This window comes from Lissotriton helveticus, chromosome 10 (genome assembly GCF_964261635.1).
Source record: "Lissotriton helveticus chromosome 10, aLisHel1.1, whole genome shotgun sequence".
In the NCBI taxonomy this organism is placed as follows: Eukaryota; Metazoa; Chordata; class Amphibia; order Caudata; family Salamandridae; genus Lissotriton; species Lissotriton helveticus.
Window position 1 is genome coordinate 191,002,539 of NC_136071.1, and position 23,084 is coordinate 191,025,622.

At 41.9% G+C, this 23,084-nt stretch overlaps 1 protein-coding gene across 1 annotated transcript in view; it reads left to right on the forward strand.

The window, feature by feature from the left end:
• LOC144783975 (uromodulin-like) overlaps positions 1-23,084 on the forward strand; it is a 187,905-nt gene that overhangs the window by 158,167 nt on the left and 6,654 nt on the right. Inside the window, exon 17 of the mRNA XM_078662698.1 lies at positions 18,720-18,746. Within this exon, the coding sequence (XP_078518824.1) occupies positions 18,720-18,746 (27 nt within the window). The remainder of the gene's footprint in view (positions 1-18,719; positions 18,747-23,084) is intronic.

Consider the following 23,084-nt stretch of genomic DNA (forward strand, 5'->3'; position numbering starts at 1 on the left):
ATTTCCTATTTGCGATTTCCGGGGCACATATACAAAGCATTTCTGGAATGGAGAGTGGGCATTTAAGAAATGCTCTTACCATCAACTCCAAGTTGATTGTAACCATGTACAATTATATAAAAAGCACCCCAAGATGCTTTTTTTAAAGCGCCATAAAGCGCACACTTGCCCCAGGGCATTTGTGCATTTTACATGTGCGCCACTTTTTTTGGGGGGTGCATCAAGAGGGGGCTTAGGCCCATAGGCACCCTTGGTTTTGCATTTCCAATATAGCAATTTACTGGTGGCGATTTTTACTATGTAGGAGTCGCTAATAGGAAATCTCTATTTTTATAAATTTTATTTTGTATTTCCTAAATAGCTTTTTGTTAGGAATTGCTATTTAGCAAATGCAAAATATGGAATTCCGTACATTTGGCCTTATAATTCTAGATGTCATCTATTACTTCTGACTGTTCCACAATTGAGGTAAGTGGTGGCTACATACATATAAAAACACATACATGAAAGTTGCTGAAACTATCGTAGATTTTAAAAATTTGATGGCGCGGGATTACCAGCTCAGTTTACCATACTCACCTGGGCCCATATACATTCACATCTGGAACCGGTAATCCTGCTTTAATTGCTGCCTATCAGAATTGTATTCACTTTTGGACCTATACCTGTACACCATGACTTACCAAATCCTTGTCACCTGTGCCCTAAGTTTTAAGGATCAAGGGAGTTAGAATAATAAGTAGGGAATAACTTTTAACTTCATGAAATAACAATAGACTCGGGTACGTTTAAACACTTCATCTAGGCAATATTTTGTGAGTCGACAGTCACAATAGGGAAACTAAAGGCTTTTCGAGTAAGAAAATAATTATTAAAGCAATTATTCTGCAAGACTTTAAGGATATATTTTTAGACATTGGTACCTGGGAAGGGTGAGAAAGGGAAACGGTACAAGGAAATACTACACAGATTATATTTACCTAGAATGGTGCGAGAGCCAACCCTGGTCACAGGCTGGGACAAGAAAACAGTTCCCGACTAACCAGGTGCCGAAAGGACAGGACAGGACAGGTGCCAGTCAGGAGAGGTATCCTCAGCTAAGTGTAACACCAGCATCACACCCCTCTCTGCGGCTAACACTTGGACTCCGACTGGGTCAATTGATTCTTCTCCATCAGTAAACTTCTGATTCTTCTGTCAGAGTGCTCGACCAGCCCTCTGCTCTCGATTCTCCTTCAGCATGCGTTGGGTCAGTGACAGGTCTGTGAAAAGTCGAACAATCTAACTGACTAAGCCTACCTTAGTTATACTATTTTCCAGGGCAATGTACCACCCCCCAGTGTTGCAAATTTGTGTATTCCCTTTATTTGATTGGTCAGAAAGGTGAGGAGAGATCATCACACCATACCAGAATGAAATCATTTTCATTCAATAAAGTTGATCAATGTTCCCGTCCATGATTTACTTCCCATGCACTTTTATTCCACCCAGCAATAACTGTTTCAATATCATATACAATATATTCGATCAGTCCATATTTCTTCCTTTTGTGGGGTCAGACGGTCAGTTTCCCAGGAACATCACGGGTAAGACGGGTTTTGGCTGCTATTCAATGACATGGCTCCAAGGCTCTTTGTGCTTCATTGCGCATGACCAAGGATTTTCAAAATAAAGTTTGTGGCACCTTTCAGGACCAAATACGAGCTAATAATAAAGTCAAAGAGAGACATGTTAGAATATGAAAATAAATGAATGCACTGTATACCACTAATTTCAACTCTAACCCCATTACTTTAATTTTACTATCGCATAGGTAAGCAGGACATACAAAGTTTAGTTTAAGCAGAAGCAAGCGCATAAATGTGTGAGACATGAAGCGGCCATCTTGAATTACTAGTGCGCAGCTGAAAGAAATTCCCACCAAAAGCGAAAGATACGTCACACCACGTAGATGTGGCAGACGCATGCGCAGAAACGTTCCCGAGTTTTCAGCGGCAATTTTTAGACAATCGTATTACTGTTAATGAAAAGCACATAGGAAAGCTTCCCCTAGATACTAAAATGTCGTGAAATGCAGGTTTTAGTGTTCACAAAACATGTTGATTAATAGGTTACATGTTATTTCGAGAAGATTGAATCCGAGCAAGTTTTTTTACATATAAAACCTTGCTCCATCAGATCCCTTGGTTTTAAAAGCTCTTGTACAAATCATTGAGCACTTTCTCGAAGTACTGACAGCCCACATTATGGCTGGCTCTTCTGACAGTTGTATAAGAATCATATTGAGAACGTCTGCTCAAGAAGGTTGGTTCTGCTCCTTTTATCTCTGTTTTGTTTCACTTTGTGGGCAGCTCAGATATCTGCCCCCCTAAAGCACACTAACATCTGTGATGATACACTGGAAAATCCTTACATGGCCACCGATTGCAGCAGTCGGTCACAAGGTTGATTATAGTGAGAAACATGTGGATAGTATGTAAGATAAATACATAAATACATACATTCCCTAAGCCATATTTTATGATAATAGGAGTCTCACACAAATAGCACTGTAACATATATTTAGGCTGAGCCCCTATTCAGAAGCACCCATAAACATCTTTCACTTTCTCTGACAAAAAAGTCCAATTAAAGCCATTTATTCCTAACAAGGGGTGGATTCTACAGCACAATCTCCCTCTTGGAATTTTCTACAGAGTTGAAACCTATTCCAGACTGTCCGATGCTGTGCTCAAGTTTTCAACCGTTCTCTTTGCCTACAATTCTCGCCTGACTAAAACATGTATTGGTAGAGCACGGGATGATGCCTCCAGAAGGTACACAATGATGGCGATTCCACTTCGTAGTCTGACTGTATGATGAAGGTGCAGTGTACATTTGAGCTCTTATGCTATCTATATTCTCTCAACCGTCATAGTTCCTGAGTATGTAGCCACTATCCAGACCACATAGATATAAACTGAAGGGCCTGGACCCTTAAGAACCCCCAATGCATCCATTTAACATGTTGACCTTGAAACAGACAACAGGTAATCACTATATATAGTACCAAATAGTCTCCTGCGACTAACTAGTCCCCCCTATGGAAATTAAATACAAATCACTAAAGCTTTGGCTTGGTCACCTAGAGACAATAGTTTGTTCAACCACTTCATCTCCTTTCATACATAGTTGCAATGATTCCAGGACACAATGACAATACCTCTACTTAAAATATATTTGCGGACACATCTTCTCCCTCTAACTATAAACTTTTCCTTTTCTTAAAATCGTGTACATATGGATCTATGCTGGCTCCAACACCCCAGCCAACTTCCCCCAGTCTGGAGTTCTTCCCTGGAAGTTCACTGAAATTGCACTCACTTATGCATCTAATGCCATCACTTCTGCCTGTTACAAGCACGTCACCTCAGCGTTTGTGTTCCTTGACCTTTCAGGAGCTTTTTCCATAATCAACCACACTAGTTTGCTACTACTAATACTACAGCCTGTTATGTTATGTTATGTTATCCCGAGTTTTGTAGAGCGCTCAGCTACTCAAACAGAGTGTCCCTGTCAAAAATACAACAATACATGTTTTCTGCACCTACTTCTTATTCCACTCTTTTCCTTTCTCTTTCTGCTCCTCTCACTCCTCGTCAACAAGCATTCCAGTATTCTCCCTTCAAGGCTCCATCCTGAGGCATAGCTATTGCACATCAACACCACCTTCTTGAAAATAACCATTCCATCTTTTAGATTCTGGCATCATTTGTGCAGGGGATACACAAAGCTCATCTTCCAACACCAAAACCCACATTGTAGCTTGCCCATTGGCCATTCATCACAAGGTAGTTCTTTATTACATTATAACACATTCCACCACTCCGGAAAACATACATTTCACAGCATCCTTTACCTTATCTACCCACTTTACCCCTCCTTGGTTCCCTCTGATATTCTCATCCCCTCATCATCCATGAGCCTCGATCCAGTTCAATTTTAGAATGAGATAGAGGTCCTTTGTCATTGCATTTGCTTTGTCTACTTGATACTAGATAACGAAGAGCTATAAAATATGTCCATCTCAGGTTCCAAAATGAAAAATCGCTTATGACTAGACATGTTTGTTGTCTAGTCAACAACAAACATGAGTACTGTAGGAATTTTCGCGAATGCCCCTTCAACACTCTTTTTTTCCCAAATGTTGTCACTTCTTATTCTTCCATATCATCATCTCACCTCCATGTTGGCTGGCTATAGGTACAGTTCAGTGGTAAATATAAGCTGCTTAACTTGACTTTAATGCATTCCATGGCAGCCAGACATCTCTGATGCATCTTCTCACCACACTAATGAGCAAACATAAGTGCTAGCTAACTTTGCCTTCTTGTCTGCAGACCTGACTAGCGCGACATAGCTATCTCTTTTTGATGGTCTCCCTAGAAACAGTATTGAGCAATGAGTACTGAGGGAGTTGTAGTGCTATTTAAGTTCTGGTTTCCTTTTGGTTTCAGGTTGTTCACTAGCAATAGGACTCCCCATTGGTCTACTTTTCTGGTATTTGTGGCAGCAAGGTTCATGATGAGGGTGGTGCTTGACATTTTCTCCCCTTCCTTCCAGTTTTATATTACTGAATGTGCGTTATCTAGATCAGGAGAAAGTAGAGCTGATGGGGAGAGGTAAGCCAAAGTTCTTTTCACAATATGGAAACCCTGCTATCTGTACATTCCACCGTTCAGGTACAATTGTTTCTCCCCCTTCGACCATCTTGAGGTGTTCCTTCCTTTTTTCTTTGGGTGCATCTGTTAAACCCCTCAGGGTTTGTATTTTGCTAGGTAATTTGCTCTGCAGGTTTCCTTCCTTTTCAGGGTATGGTACCGGGGTGTAATTGCTTATACCCCTTTTCTGCATCCAGTTGCTAGAAAGTAGAGCATTATGAAAGGCTAAAACACTTTTAGGCCCACTCCAACAGAGAGGTTAATGTCTCAGAGTGTTTCAACTATGATTCTCATCTTGGTCTGTTACTAAGGGTAGACTGTTATGCTTTATCATTAACACCTTGCTTGTGGTCTTTTATGGTAGGGGTGACCATAGATGTGTATATCAACCCTTTGTGTTTGCATTTGGGCAGATTGGACCATGCTGGAAGCTTTATGTTCTACTACATGCCCCACTCTCTTTTGGTTTGAAGCCTTACTTCACACATGTGGCAGTTGTTAATATTTGATTGTCGAAATTGCCCGACAGTTCGCCCCTTTTGGGAGGAAATTCTCTTCCACATCAAAGACATGCTGGGGAATCCCATTCCTACCACCATAGAGTTTACTCTTCTTGGTATTAGGGTCCCGGCATTAGAGCACCAAACAAAAGCCGACAAGGCGATCATGTGGACAAGCTTGGGGGCGGCGAAACTCACCATAGCAGCTGCATGGAAAAAGACAGAAACATCAGCGATTTCGTTGTGGCATGCCCGGCTATGGAGGATCCTCTCCATGGAATGCTTGGTAGACATCTTTAGAGAAAACTATAAGGGTTTCGAACTTCGGACCCATTGGTTGCCTTTCTATCCCAAGGTCTGCCCTCTGCAGTCTGTCCACCCTCCGTACGGGCTATGCACCTTTTTCAGATCTAAGTCGACCACAGCACCCTTCGTAACAACGTGACCCTTAATATGTGATTAGAGGGGACCCTACGCTGCACACTCTAACCCACGGCAGTGCTTCAGTATCTCATGCCCCTACTGCACATTTCCTTCACCACCGGGACCGAGGGGGGGGGGGGGTGCTTTAGGGGGAGGGGGAGGGGGAGGGGTGTTCGGAGGATAGGTTCTAGTTTGCAGAACTTCATCAGTGGTTTGTTCTTTCAAAACTTAGCATCATTTACTTTGCTAGGGGGTCTTGGTATGGCTTGGTGGCCTGCACGCCCTACTTTAGTTTTGCTGCCATTGTGCTTTTTTCTTGATGCTTAATAAATAGAATTTTTGACAAAAAAACCCTAATAAAATTAAATACCATAGCCTGTAAAGGTCCTACATTGTGGTGTTTCTAAGCATATAGAAACAGGACTGCTGTGTTATCTACTTGATTTTTCTAAGATGATGGGTATTTCTGACCTTGGGATCTTAAGATACTTCCCTTTCATATGAATTATTACATCAGTTGGATTGCTCTTTTGTACCCTGTTCAGTGACCTTGCTGGTTTCCAAGACTAAACCGAACAGGGGTTTGATGTACATAAGATGATGGATAGATTGATTTGAGTGTCTGAGATGGATCTTACCTTGACACTTAAACATGTTTTTAATTAATTTCCTTTTGATGGGAAAGTCTGTGGCACTACCAGTGGGCCTTTGATTCCTCATAGTCCCCGGACTAGCCAGGGGCAGATTTGACTCTGTTGACTCAAAATAAGTTATGTTATTGCTCTAGGGATTCCTCACTCTTATCTAAGTAAGCCCACCCATTGCAGATATTGATAGGCTATCTAACTCGAAAGCCATATCCGAATATCTGTCTGAACCTCACCTACAATGAGCTCAAAATATTACGCCAAAATTCATCTCGGCCTTGCATGTTTCAGCCTATCTCACTAGTGCTGCTAACTGGCCTTAATTAGTGTACAGTTGTAAAACCAATAGCTTATAAATCATTGGGAATTATGTACAAAATCATAAATTAGTCAGTCCCATCTATTTTAGCAAAGCACTTCAAAGAGTCCTGCCTCACTCAGCTGTGTGTATTTGAATATGCTCATACTTTTCTGTTTCCCAGATTCAACATAACCAGAGCAGTAGATAGGGCCTACAATCAGTCAGACAGATATATTCCCTTCGGGTATTTAAATACATAAAACTGTATAAAAAATACACATTGTAATATATGACTATCAAGATAAAACATCTCACAAGAACACATAGATAACTATAATGCGAATTGTGATACATTCTCGAAGCAATCTTCATTTCCAATAAAAACTTCCATAAGCATGTAAACTTTGAAAGATATTCTCACATATCCACAAGTACTTTTTCTGATATGTTGAGCCACAGGCATTTTAAATTACATTACAAAAACAACTTTCTTAAATCACAAACGTATGGATAATAAATACGCACCATGAAAATGGCTTCAAAAGTTAAAAATAAATTAAAGTTTAAAATTTTAACTCTCTGGTAATTCATCTGGTGAAAAGGTTGTCCCAAGATTGATTATGCAAAAAGTCAATGCTTTAAATTTGCAAATACCATTGATCTTGAGGTGTGTTACTTACATATTCATATCTTGTTCTGATATCTGGTGACGATGACATTTATCAAGTTTTGAATTAGCCACCTTGTTCTTGAGCCTGGATAGCCTGGACATTTCCTAAATGCCCTATAATGATCATAAATGGGCCCTGGGTAATGGCCACTCACCAGGACTAGATAAATGTAGCCAGACGAAGGATTTTTATTTTGATATAAAACTGCTTTTAAAAGCAGAAATGCCTGTAGGTGATTGCAAAATACTTAGTATCTGCCCATTTCCTAAAGGTAGGCTTGATTTCTTGTATGTCTATGTATGAAGTTCAGAGATCACCAGACATGAATCAGAACTGAGTCAGTCTAAGTACATCTGATATGGTCTAAGTTTATCAACACACTGCCATCTTACAAACAGGATAAGAGGTCTCAGTTTAACAACAGTTTTTATGTTTCTTAGAACCAGTTCTAGCGAAAGTGGTATGCTAGGGGAGATAAAAGGAAATCACAGCAAATCTTTTATAAACTTCTTTTCAGTCTCCTTTAGCACTGAGACACCAGTATGTCCCCATAATTCGAATTCATAAACAGCCGCTGCTTGTACTGGGCGCTGAATATGCCTTTACCCATTAGCCTCTTTGCAAAATGTGATGTAGCCCCTATATGTTGTGTCAACATTATATTTTTTTTCGAGATTACTTTCTACCTTTTCGAGTTGGGGCTCAGCCTAATGCCAAGATAATCAATTAAAAAAAAAAGATTCTATAACCAACAATTATTGTAATATAATTTGTTTTAAAGCAATGTGTGCTGATTGTGCATCATAAACTTGGATTTTAAGGTGTTACCTGTCTATATATAGATCGAAATTATTTTTTGATCTGACGAGTTTAGGGGCATCATTGAGACTTTTTCTCACTTAGAAGCTTATAAAAACTTTACCTTCTTCAATTTGATTCAATGATTTTTCATGTTTGTACATTTCTATTTACATTCATATTCTGTGGACACAGACACCACCAACTCATTCGAACTGCCAAAAGGATCTCCTTCAAGGAACGCATCAACAACAACGCATACAACAATAAAGAGCTCTTCAACATCGTGAAGGAACTCGCCAAACCCAGTTCCAGCTCCAATGACATCTGGCCGTCACAAGACCTCTGCGACTCTCTAGCCACCTTCTTCCACCGCAAGATTGCAGACATCCACGACAGCTTCAACACCCAGCCCCCCCATCAGCCGCCGACATCCTGGACTCACCGCCCCCCAGTCACACCGGCTGCCTGATCTCCTGGAACCACGTCACCGACAAAGACACCATCAAGACCATGAACACCATCCACTCTGGCCCACCATCAAACCCCTGCCCCACCACATCTTCAACAAAGTGAGCTCCATCATTGCACCCCAACTCCAGAAGATCTGCAACAGCTCATGCATGACCGCCAACTTCCCGGAAAGCTGGAAACACGCAGGGAACAACGTCCTACTCAAGAAACTCAAGGCAGACCCTAAGGACCTCAAGAACTTCCGGCCCATCTCCCTACTCCTGTTCCCAGCAAAAGTCATAGAGAAGATTGTCAACAGAAAACTGACCCAATTCCTCGAAGAGAACAACACCTCCGACTTGTCCCAATCTGGATTCCACAGCAACCACAGCACCAAAACTGCCCTCATTGCTGCCACGACGACATCAGGGCCCCTGCTGGACAATGGCGAAACCACTGCTCTCATCCTCCTGGACCTCTCGGCCACCTTCGACACTGTCTGCCACCACACCCTATGCACACGCCTCTACATCACAGGAATCCGAGACAAGGTTCTAGACTGGATCACCTCCTTCCTCACCGACCGAACACAGAGAGCTGCCTCCCTCCATTCCGATCCGAAGCCATCAAGATCACCTGCGGTATACCCCAAGGCTCATCACTCAGCCCAACCCTCTTCAACGTCTACATGACACCGTTCGCCAACATCGTCCGATCACACAACCTCAACATCATCTCATACGCTGACGACACCCAGCTGATACTCTCCCTCACCAAAGACCCCGCCACCGCCAAAACCAACTTCCATGAAGGAATGAAGGCCATCGCCGAATGGATGAAGAGCTGTCGTCTGAAACTGAACTCAGACAAGATGGAGGTCCTCATCCTCTGGTCCACCCCCTCCGGCTGGGACAACTCCTGGTGGCCAGCCTTGCTGAGAACTGCGCCGAAATCCACCGACCACGCACGCAACCTGGGGTTCATCCTGGACTCATCTCTATCAATGACCCAGCAAGTCAACTCCGTCTCCTCCTCCTGCTTCAACATCCTCTCTATGCTTCGCAAGATCTACAGATGGATCTCCACCGGAACCAGAAGGATGGTCACCCAGGCCCTTCTCACCAGCAGGCTGGACTACTGCAACGCCCTCTACGCGGGAACCACAGCCAAACTCCAGAAGAGACTCTAACGCACTCAGAATGCCTCCACACGCCTCATCCTCGACATCCCCTGCCACAGCCACATCCCCGCCCACCTGAGGGACCTGCACTGGCTCCCCGTCAACAAAAGGATCACCTTCAAGCTCCACACCCACACTCACAGGGCACTCCTCAACGCCAGACCAGCATACCTCAACAAGCGACTCACCTTCTACACCCCAAGAGGCAGCTCCACTCCACTGACCTCACCACCATCCCACGCATCCAACCAACGACCACCGGTGGAAGATCCTTCCCCATCCACCTGTGACAGACCCAGGACCTGCTGACCTACAGGAGACTTCTCAAGACCTGGTAGTTCGAACAGTAGCAGCCCCCCCTCAGCACCTTGAGACCCTCACGGGTGAATAGCGTGCTCTACAAATGTTGTGATTGATTGATTGATTGTGGGCAAGTGCCCCTTTTCTCTGGCAGTATCATTGTTATGAAGACCTCTTTGCTAAGTATTGTATTACCAATTGATTATGCATTTCGGCCCAAATTTAAATTGTACACTTTATTCTTTCTATAAAGTGACTGGTGCTTAAATGCTAATTAAATATAGTTCCTCGATAAATGCCTCTGTTGTCACTAAAATTAATTATCCCAGGTCTGGTATCACCATTTACGTAATCTATACTCCGAAGTCCAGTAGCCCAAATGCGGAAGCCCAACCCGCTCAACCCACATTAACTCTCGAAGAAGGCGTCTGCGACTTATTTACACTAAAAGAAGTCGAGTCAGCCATAAGTAAGATAGTGCCCGCAAAAGCCCCAGGACTTGATGGCTTACCAGGGGACCTGTTCCTCGCTGACCGGGACAGTTGGGCCGCGTACGTTCTCCTCCTTATTAATTCCATCTCTGGAGGATGCCCAGTCCCAGATTCATGGAAGGGAGCTGAGGTAGGCCCTATCTATAAAAAGGGGGCCAGAGAAGACCCTTCCAACTATAGGCCAATCAGCCTGATAGATGTAATGCGGAAGCTAGCTGGCAGGGTCATATTGCAGAGGATTCAACTGTGGGCTGAGGAAGAAGACATTCTTTCACAATATCAGACGGGCTTTCGGACTAACTCAGGAACGGTGGACCAGGTCTTTAGGCTTCTTATGATCCATTGGAAAGTGGTAGCACTTGGTAAAGGCAGCCTTTATGTCGCCTTTATCAATATGAAGACTGCCTTCGACCTGGTCCCCAGGGATAAGTTATGGCTTGTATTGAAAGATATGGGCATTCCTCTATTGATCCTTTACCTTCTTATAAGGCTACACGAGGGTAACTACGCGCAGATCAGGTGGGGGTCCCAGGGACAGCTTATTGGCAGGATCCCAGTAAACAGGGGAGTACGCCAGGGTTGTGTTATGGCACCCACCATGTTCTCATTATATGTGAACGGGGTGGTTACATTTCTGCAAGAAGTACCAGCAGATACCCCGACCCTGGCAGGCAATAATGTGCCAACGCTCCTGTTTGCTGACGACACACTACTGAGCTCCAAGACCCCAGCAGGCCTCCAGAAGCTTTTGAATAGGTTCCAACTTTTCTGTAGTACTTGGGGACTAGTCATAAATACATCCAAAACAAAGTTTATTGTATTGTATTGTATTGTATTTACTCTTGTATAGCGCGACTGCCACCCTACGGGTATCCTGGCGCTCTGGGGGAAAATATTATCAGATGGAAACTGCAGATTGAAAGGCTAAATGATGGGCACCGGGGTCTCAGACTTTGGCAAATAGCCATGTCTTTAAGCTCTTCCTGAAATCTATCAAGGAGTCGGCTTGCCTGATGTTCTGAGGCAGCTCGTTCCATAGGCGAGAGGCTGCTATGCTGAAGGCTCTGCCTCCCATCCTGGATCTCTTAAATCTGGTAGTAGTTGCCAGACTCAGATTAGAGGAACGAAGAGACCTAGTGGGCTTGTACCATGTGAATCTTTCCTGCATTGGTAGAGGACCCGTACTGTGTAATGCTCTGTACACTATGCACAGAGATTTAAAGGTGACTCTGTCCCGTACAGGCACCCAATGAAGGTCTCTCAGGGCCATTGTGTTAGATGAGCTACGTGGTCTGTAAAGCGCCAACTTGGCCGCTATCGACTGGACTCTCTGCAACCCCTGCAAGATGTATAAGGGGGCGCCCAAATAAAGAGAGTTACAGTAATCCAGTCTAGCCAGGATTATGCTCCTTACCACCAAGGGTCTAGTGTCATCGGGCAGGAGAGGGAGAATCTGCCTGAGTGCTTTTAGCAGACCAAAACAAACACTAATTGTTTTGTTAGTTTGTGACAACATTTGAAGGTTTTCATCAAATAACACTCCCAGATTCCGCACGGTCTTTACTGGGACGCAGGGGTCTGCCCCCGGCGAGAGCCTAAGCTCGCACGGTAACTGTTGATTTAATTTAACCATCGAGCAGCAGACTACCTCCGTTTTCCCTTCATTAAATTGAAGGGAGTTTACTTTGAGCCAGGCGGAGACCCGACCCATGCAATCCTGGAATTTTCAATGGGTACCGCATGTTTACCTTCCAGAGAGAACACCAGTTGGGTGTCATCAGCGTAATTAATCAGTTCGATCCCGTAAGATTTTATAATAGGGATCAGAGGCTGCAAGTATATATTAAAAAGGATAGGGCTGATCGACGAGCCTTGTGGTACTCCATAATGGACCGGGGACTTGGGGAGGCAAACGGAGTCATGGTCACTATCTGTTGTCTATCGGACAGATAAGATTGTACCCATTTCAGAGCCTTGCCTTTCACGCCCAGTTTCTCCAGTCTGTTTAACAAAACTGCACGGCTAACCGTGTCGAATGCTGCTGACAAATCCAACAGTACAAGTACTGAGGAATTACCATTGTCGGCTCGCATTCGCAGAGTGTCCAACATGGTTGCCAATGCAGTTTCTGTCCCATGGCCTGGGCGGAATTCAAACTGATCCCCGTCCAATAGACAGTTATCTTCCAGGTAGCCTGACAGGGACCTGCTAACCACTTTCTCCAGAATTTTTATGGGAAAGGGCAGAAGAGATATAGGCCTAAAATGGGCTGGGATTGTTGGATCCAGCGAGGGCTTCTTAAGTAAAGGGGTTACCTCTGCCTGTTTCCATGCCTCCCGCACTACTCCTTCCTCCAGGGATTGGCAGCAAATCATACACATCCAGGGAAAAAGCTTCGGGCCATACTCCTTCCAGATCCTGTGGGGAAGGGGGTCAGAAGGGGACCCAGAGGATATGCTGAGCGCCAAGCTGGTAAATAGCTCATCTGTGAGAGGGGGAAAACTCTCCATAGATGAAACCACCAGTAATTCCTCCTCTACCATCTGAAGAGGTGCGTCTTGACAGCTAGCCTCACCCTGAGCAAACCCCCCCACTATTTTGGCAATTTTCTCTTCAAAGAAGACGGCGATTTCGTCGCAAAGTTCTTGAGTTGCAACCACCTTATTGCTCATGCAGGTGGGGTTGGAGAGGTCTCTTGTAATATTGAAGAGAGTTTTTGTGCTGTTCGGAGACTGAAGTATGGCAGTAGCATAAAAAAGTGCCTTTGCTTTAGCAATGGCCTCTTTATATTTAGCTTGTACTACCTTTAACAGTGTCTTATCAGACTCTAAATAGAGTCTTCGCCACTTCCTTTCTGCCTGTCTACATTGATTAGGTAGTGATTTCAGCTCCTCACTGAACCAGGGGGCAGATGGTTTGCTTCTGTTCTTTATCTTTTTCAGGGGGGCAAATTTATCAAGAGTCTCAGTGATACGGTTACAGTAGACATCATAGTTGTGGCCCACCGACTCATTTGGATCAAAAGGAGTCTGATTGGTAAAGAAAAGATTTGACTTGTCCTTTGGTAATTTGGACCAATCCCTTCCCCTTCGGTAGTTTACAGGGCGAGCAGTTTTATTCACCTGAATAGGTAGCGTGATCTGAAAATGAATCAGGGAATGGTCAGTCCAACTTTGGGGTAGAATACCAATCACCTTAGTCTCTGACTGATATGCGAACACCAGATCCAATGCGTGTCCGCCTAAGTGGGTAGATTCCAGTATCAGTTGATCGAGGCCACAGTTTCCACATATATATTGTAAATCCTTCAGGTGGCTCCCTAGGTCCCCATTGTCCCAAAGGCTGAAGTCCCCCAGGAGCAACAGTCTGGAATGAGTTAGGGCAAGGGCGGCGATAGTGTCAAACAATGCCTGGTACCCTGTGTCCAGGCCAGGTGGTCTGTAACAGATCATGCCAGTTAGTATCCTTCCTTTGGTTTCCTGTAGGTTAAAACCCATCAGTTCTATCCCTGCAACTGCATCGACCTGTAAGGGGGCGAAGTTGCACCTGTCCTTATAGATCACCCCGACACCCCCCCTCTTCCCTGGGATCTAGGTTTGTGGAACATCTTGTACCCATCCGGGCACGCTTGGCCCAGCTCAACAGAGGAGGACGCTTGGCCCAGGTCTCAGTAATAAAAAGGGCATCCAGATTCACATCTCCCAGCAGGTCCGACACCTCCTGATGGTGTTTGACCAGGGATCTGCTGTTAATCAAACCACACCCCAAGCTGACAGAGGTATGTGTTAAACCATATTGGGGCCCGTCCCTTCCCCTCTTCCCTACACTCAATAGAGCCTCCCTTGAATACCTTATTCTGACAGCCCCCATGGTGCTCGACGCGGCCGGGACACAGACGGGAACAGACGGGCTTATCTCTGGCGCATCTCCGGCGCTTCGCTGCACGCCTGCATCGGACTGCTTAAATAGATGAGCAGTTGCAGGCGATCCAACCACTAGAGCGCTAACAAAGATGGTGCTGGGGTAGATAGTATTCCCCGAGACCCGCTGAAGTAGCGGAGTGCGTTTGGAGTGATTTTTATTGTGCGAGTATGAGAACAGCAGTTAAAAGGTATTTCACAAGCAGCAGATATGACTCTCAATCCCCATAAATCTTTTAAGAATAACATCACTCTAGATGGAACCTGTCTCGAGAGAGTCGAGACCTTTGACTACCTTGGGATACGCCTTTCTGACAAAGTGCGATGGAAATTTCATTTGGATAAAATGCTCTTGAACCACAAGCGAGCGGCTGGGGCATTAAGCAAAGAGCATTGCCTGTCATATAGCAGACCTATTGCCCCAGCACTCATTGTGTATGAAGCTAAGGCAGTCAGTTCGGCCCTTTATGGTGCAAAATTATGGGGCTTTGATAATCTTGATGACCTTGGTAGATCAGAAAATAAGATCTTCAGGGACCTCATTATGCTGCCACAGGGAACACCCTTAACCTCCCTGCTATACGATCTGGGCAGACATCATATTAAAGATTTGGCCAAACTTCGCCCCCTGTTGTATTGGGCACGCCTTAGGCGTACTCCAGAACTTACCAACTATGCCAAAGCCTTTACTGAGGTAATGGGATTGGACACAGCCAAAAACATAAAATGGATTTCAAGTGCCAAGGCACTGCTGATAACCTTGGGACTCAAAGAGTCATGGGACTCCCAAAACCCGCCGAGCAAAGCAGAGCTGAAACGTACTTACTGGGATTGGATAGATGCCAGAGATCGCAGTAACCTAAATTCAGGAAGGCTTAGAGAGGAGTTCTTTCAACATAAACTCTCTAGAGCCCTTGAACCTTATCTAGATGTGATCCACACCCCAAGAGATAGCACCCTATATACCCAATTAAGATTTGGCACAATCCCAGTTGCTGAATTTACTATGAAGTGGCCCCCCTCAACCAGACCGCCACAGAATGCCCGTCTTGTGGGAATTCTAAAGAGAGCATTGCACCCCTTATGTTTGTCTGCCCTGCTTATGCTAGTGCTAGGTCTTGTTGGCTTGCGCCAATTTGTAAGCAACTAGGCACCACTATCCATTGAGATGCCCTACATATACTCAGAACAGACCGAAGAACTTTATACGTTTGTGCCGTTGCCAAGTTTTTGGGACAAGCCTGATTAATCAGGCTTAGGGCTATACGAAGGGCCTCCCACAATTGACACAGTGGTTCACAGCTGAAGCTCTTGATGCTACACCTTGACCTAGATAACAAATGTTTTACACCTTAAATCCAATTGCCCTTATTGTCTTAAACTGTTTCTAATCAAATTGATTATTTATAACATTGTTAAAAGCTGTAATTTTTATCGAACAAAGGAGAATTTTGTTGCATGTTTTTATCCATTTGATTAATTATATTTTAAAGCTGTAATTTTTATTGAACAAAGGAGAATTGTGTTGCATGTTTTTATCCATTTGATGAATCATATCTTATATTGAAACTTTTTATTGCTTTTATGATATGTATATCAAAATAAAGCTTGACTGACTGACTGACTAAAATTAATTTGTAACCAATTTATCTCACATTTCGGGAAACCCCTAAGTGTTTACGGCTAATTTGCTACTTCAGAGGTCTTTCTAAAGTGCTATAGTGCAAAACAGTGACAATGTGCAAATAACTTCCTCTTAAAGTGCTTCATAAATCTAAACCGTATCTCCTCATTACTCTACAGTATATCCAAGTATACTCTGGGTGGTAATTGAGTTAAATTTACCTTACTTTGATAGTATTTGCCTCTACTTATCCCACTGCCTTTTCATAGATTAAAAAGTTCACCTAAAACCCAGACTAAAAAGTGAAAAAACCACATAATTCCCTTTATTAAAAAGTGCTCTGAAAGTGCCTTCTTGTCAATTTCTTATCTTACAAAATCTATTTACATTATTTTCTTGCTCTTCTGGTGAGTGCTCTGTAAGGGCTACAGGAGGATCAGTAAAGACAGGTATACCACACCTCATCCACGTTGAAACCGTTCTTTACTATCCAACTCTAGGATGAGGTATGTTTCAAGTTTACATAGTTCTTTCTCCCTGTCTCCTCTACTCCTCTTGGGCACCTGTGCTATGCAGCTACATCTCAGTGTTGCTGGATTACTGGAATGTTCCTTCTCGAAGTGTCTGGCTATTGGGTAGCTGCGATCTTTGTTCACTATTGCTCTTCTGTGCTAAAGGATTCTTTTATGTACTGGTAGAGTTGTACTGCCAACATAAATCTTATTACATGGGCACTTTAAAATATATACAACAAAATCTGATTCACACGTTAAAAATCCTTTTACCTGTTTTGAAAGCTGTAATGTTCTCTCCATGTAAACAGGCCTTACCCTTCAAACATTTTTTAAACCCTTCTTTTTGTTGGAACCAGGTATGTTGTTGCATTATTCCCAGCCGGTCGCTCTTAACTAGATAATCCCTTAACGATTTTGACTTTCTGTAAGTGTTCTGTGGATTCCCAGCGACCTGGTGTCCTATTGTTGGATCATGTCTAATAAAGTGCCAGTGATTTTGTAAAATTTGTCGTACTCTCAAATGCTCTTTGTTATTTGTTGTAATGAATCTATGAGTGATTTCTGTTCTTTATTCCTTCTCTTCTTATGTGTGTTTGATGGTTTAAAAAGTATCTTTTCTCTTTTTATTCCTCTAGATTTCTTAGGTGCTGCTTCTAGTAGTTTAGATGAATACCCTCTTTGTAAAAAGCGAGATTTAATTTCCTTTTCTACTCTGCCATATTCCCTTTGTGAGCTGCATGCTCTCCTAGCTCTATAAAATTCTCCAATGGGAATACTTGTTATTAACGGGGCATGGTGTGCACTTCTAGCATGCAAGATTGTATTGCCTGCCGTCGTCTTCATAAAAATAGTTGCCTCCAGTTTCTACCCTTCCACCATTATTCATATGTCTAAGACGTCTACTGATGTTGTACTTTTATGCCTCACAAAATTCAAATTTAAATCATTTACATTAAGGTCATTGATAAATTCATCCACTTCCATCTCTGTGCCCTGCCACAGCACAAAGATGTCATCGATATACCTTAGACATAAAAGAATCTTATCCGTCCATCGATTTAATGTGGGTCCCCCAAGCACCTGCTCCTCCCACTAACCTAGATGTAAATTAGCACATATAAATATCCTGTTATTTTTATACCGGTATCGCAGTTCACAATATATGCTATCAGATTATTTCATCCACATTTAAAAATTGCATTTGTATCTTCAATTGTACTTGACTGTTTATTAAAGGTTTCATTTTTACAAATTGGTTTCATTAATTCTTCAGCAAAACTAACTAATTGGTTCATTTGCAAGACATAACATTTGTACACACATAAAATTCTAAAAAATACACAATTAGATTTATGTACTTTAAAAATAAAAAGTGTTGATGAGTCATTTCGGTGGGATTAATGGTCTACCCCACTTTCTCTAGGACATATTGATCTTAAAAACTTTTTAGAACTGTTAAAAACAGAAGAAAACAAACAGAAATATCAATGCAATATATAACTTTATCTTTCTAGTAAATAACTATTTAGTAAATGTTAAGTGAGGAATAACAGAGTATCGAATAAGAATGTGTTACTTTTTTTGATTCTCAATATAAAAATATGTCAACCTCCTGTAAATGCTAAGAAGTGGAAAGGATAACTTGGTAATCAGGAAATCTCATGACTGTTCATTGTTAAGGTAGTTGTCACAAGAAATGCAAATGTTAATTTATCACCCAAAGAAAATGATGATCATGCAGTTCTATATTCATATTTCATGTATTAGATGCAGACCACATTTCCAAAACTATGAATTTGAGGGGGCAGTTTAATCTTCTTTGATCCAATTCACAAATATTAACTCAGGGTAGAATTAGATGTCTGCAGCATCCGAGAATTTCACTCATCGGAACCATGTTACTTTTAAAATGTGAAACAATTTTTACAGAAATGCAGAACATTTGTTGTATAAAATGTTTGCTTCATTTAAAGAACATTTATTATTGGATGAGGCTTTACTGCTCTTGGTAAAATGATTAATGTGCAACATTTGTGTCATGGTTTTGTGCAGTAGATTCACAATCAATTTCCGCATATTGCTCCAGTGTAAAATTCTCCATGGCATAAGAAAGTACTTACTATATGTATTATCTAATGTAAAGTATGATGTTTAGAACAATTTTATCTAAATCAATATATTTTTCTTCTATTGTAGTTGGAGCGCCCACTGGCAGCAGTGAAGGTAAGTTCTTGAGAAGTTGTATTTCTCTTTTAATAAAGAGCATGTGTTACTCCTAGTGTGGGAGTGTCAGTTTGAGATGCAGCTTGGCAGCAATATTTTGTATCTGTTACTCTTCAACCCCATTTTGAGGAAGAATGATTGAAACTTAAAAAATAAAACATATCATTCTTCCCTTTTAAAAGAATCCCATAGGAACAGTTGATGCAATGCTGATGTGACCAAAACATAATGTAGTATTGCGGAAACTAGAGGGATTAAGAACACTTGAGAGGACATAAGTAGTAAGTAGTTGAAGCCAGACCCTACTTCTTTGGGGAGGAGATCAGGGGGCCCATTATGATGTCGGGCGGATTGCCCCCGCCAGGCTGGCGGTAGCCACCGCCAGCCTGGCGGGGGCAATCCGCCTGACATCTACACTCGTTTTCCCCCCGCCATATTAGTATGGCGAGGGGGACCTCGGCGGACGGAAAGACTGTCTGCCGCTTATGGGGCAGAAAAGGAATAATATGGTGGCGGTGTCTATCAGACACCACCAGCCATATTATGATGGGCATTTTTCAATGCCTTTCCGTGGCGGCAATGCCGCCACGGAAAGGCATGTGGTCTTCACTTTGGGGGGCCCCCTGCGGGCCCCCAAAGTGAAGGAGGGGTGGGGGGTGCACACGGGGGGGTACCTGTGTTACCCCCCTGCATTTGCTTATATAATGCGGTAGGCACCGCGCGGTGCCTGCCGCATTGTGCATGCAAATGCATACATGCATTTATGGCATTGTGGAGGGCGGTGCAGAGAGCACCGCCCACCACAATGTTATAAATGCAGGATGCGGCCGCCACTGTGGCGGCCGCATCCTAATACCACCCACGGGACCCCCGCCCTTATGGCGGGCGGTCCCTAGTCCCGATAGGATGGCGGGCGGACTAAGTCCACCCGTCATCCTAATGACCCCCCTGGTGTAAAGGCCAGAGGTACCCACCTTGGAACTGCAGGACCTGGTTAAAATCTTGGCCCTTCCTTCAACATCCTGTGATTCTGGAAAATCATTTAAACTCCGTCTGCCCAAAAAATGTGTAATATGATCTGGTGCTCATGCAAAGCGCTCTAATGGCCGAATTCATGACATTTAACTTAATTTAAATTTAAAAAATGAATTAGAACTTCTCTAATCAACCCCAGCCCTTGTCCATCCAACTGACCTACTTTTTACTGCGCTTCTCTTCCCTGAGAACTAACAGTAATCTTCATAAACTTGCAGTGTATACAGTTGTCGAAAAAAATGCAGGGTCCTTTCAACTCACCATGAACATTCACAGGGCAATGGTCTTGGCACTACCTTCACTACAAAGCTGAAGCACTTGTTGGCTCTTTTGCTTTAGACAATGCAATATTATCTTTGCCTCCTCCTTTACTTTGCAGAATACTAAAACACTTGAGAACAAGTGCATATACTTTCTGACACTACAGGACCCCTGTCACTGTTACTTCATCATTAGCACAGGAGACAATAATGCATAACAAAAACTTCTTCCCCAAGTATTTCACTCTTTCTTTCACATATGATTTTATGATTTGTAAATTGCTGGTATGCAGTATTCGGTCAAATGTGCAATGTCATCTGTTTATCTCTTTTGTTTGTATAGTTATAATTTTTTAACAAGTTCAATAAAAATATTTTCCAAAATTGTAATAAAATAAAATGAAATAAGTAGAGGTTTCACGTTGAGCTGCACATTGTCATTGCCCCTTTAGAATGGGTAATTGTGGACAAGCACCACTCAATTGTGCATGCCATGTGATCATTTAATGTTAGCATTGTGAATATTAAGGTGAACTTGTAGCCTGGAGTATTAAGCAGGCGATACCTTAATATCATAGCTAAAATATGGAAAGTGCTTGTAGGGAAGTATAGATGTACTATTCTCTACTCAACATCTACTTACCCTGAAGATATATATTATCATGGTACACAGGGGTTAGGTATAGAAAATCTATATATACTTACCTGTCGATATTTTTGTTGTTGATATTTTTGCTACGATATTAAGGTATTCCCTACTTGATATTCCAGACGCAAACCTTTAGGTACTTTGGATAGCAATAACATGCCCTTGTTCTCACTCTGTAGACAAGTAGCCCTTTGGTTTCCTTGTCATTATTAAATGCCTTATTAATGAACTTCGCATGGTAGGTATTTAATATCTTCCTATTTATTGCCAGATTTGGTAAAGTACAAGAGACAGTGAGCACAGAACACAAATGTGCAAATGGATCTTAAGTGGAAAGGGAGGTGGCAGGTGATGGGTTGTGGTGATGAGAGAAGCAGGAGAGAGAGTTTACATAGGTTGAAATTGAGACAAGGGTTTCTCTGAGGTGTCTCTCATGTTTTGAAAAAATGTGGGAAAGCAGGGTTTAGTGATGGCCATCTGTGGGTCAGTGGATGAAGAGAGACATTTTTTTTATTTTCAAGAGGGTTCTCAATTAAAAATAAAAATTAAAAGGCAGACACTGGCAAGGAGATGCAAAAGACCCAAAGCAAGCATTATACCCTAATCCATTGCAAAATATTCTAGATTGTGGTATATTGTTACACACTAAGAGAAAAGGATGTTCTTTCAAAACAAGCAGCTATGCTAGTTGAATCAAATTTATTAGTGCATATTCTTAATGAAATCATACAGATTTTCAATAAATTGACAACAACTTGAGTATCAATTGGAATGGTGTGTATCACTTACAACGCAACTTTTACGTCGTAATGCTGTTACAACGCAGCTATTACAACGCAGGATCCATTACATCGGATGCCATTACAACGCATGGCATTACAACGCAGATACTATTACAACGCATACCATTACATCGTAAGTATTGGTAAGTATATAATTTATTTTTATTTTATTTAATATTATATAATTGATTTAATTATTATTAATTATAAATAAAAATAAATAAAAATATTTAATTATGTTTTTAAATATTATAAATTAAATTTATTAATTTAAGTAATTTTTTTAATAAGTATGAGTATTCAGGGGTGTTTTTAGGTTTCAGGGCTAGGTTTGGGTTTTGGGGTACAGGGGTGTTTTTAGGTTTCAGGGCTAGGTTTGGGTTTTGGGGTACAGGGGTGTTTTTAGGTTTCAGGGTAGGGTTTGGGTTTTGGGGTACAGGGGTGTTTTTAGGTTTCAGGGTAGGGTTTGGGTTTTGGGGTACAGGGGTGTTTTTAGGTTTCAGGGTAGGGTTTGGGTTTTGGGGTACAGGGGTGTTTTTAGGTTTCAGGATAGGGTTTGGGTTTTGGGGTACAGGGGTGTTTTTAGGTTTCAGGGCAGGTTTTGGGTTTTGGGGTACAGGGGTGTTTTTAGGTTTCAGGGCTAGGTTTGGGTTTTGGGATACAGGGGTGTTTTTAGGTTTCAGGATAGGGTTTGGGTTTTGGGGTACAGGGGTGTTTTTAGGTTTCAGGGTAGGGTTTGGGTTTTGGGGTACAGGGGTGTTTTTAGGTTTCAAGGTAGGGTTTGGGTTTTGGGGTACAGGGGTGTTTTTAGGTTTCAGGGTAGGGTTTGGGTTTTGGGGTACAGGGGTGTTTTTAGGTTTCAGGGTAGGATTTGGGTTTTGGGGTACAGGGGTGTTTTTAGGTTAAATTAAATTAATTATATTATATTAATTACATTTCTTAATTAAAATAATTAAATTAAATACATTATTTTAAATAATTTAATTTAATTACAATCAAAAAAATATTTAAATTAAATTAATTTAATTATATTAATTAAATAAAATTAATTACAATTTTTATTACAATTAATTTAAATAAATAAATTTAAATTTATTAAATAAAAATAATTACTATTTTAAAATGTATTTTAATTAAATTAATTTAATTATATTAACTTAATTACATTTTTTTAAAAAAGGTATACTTACATATACTTACGATGTAATGCCATGCGTTGTAATAGCATCTGCTATGTAATGACATGCGTTGTAAAGGTTTGCATTGTAATGGTTCCTGCGTTGTAAAAATTGCGATGTAACGGTCTGCGTTGTAAAATAACGCGTTGTAACATCATAGATCCATTGGAATTCCTCAAAGATATATTCTAAACGTTGACATCCAATTGAAGCAAATGTTTACACCTTAAATACTTTTTGTAGGCCTGCCTCCTCCATCCTAAACTTACAACCATCTCACAAGCTTTGTGACAAGCTTCCTTTCTTTTTGCCTGGAGAACTACAGCTTATTTTCTCTAATATCAAGAACTTGCAAACTGAGTCTCCTGACACTGGGGTTATTACCCAGGCTCGTGATTTTCTTACTCCAGTACTAGTTTTATTTCCAAATAGCT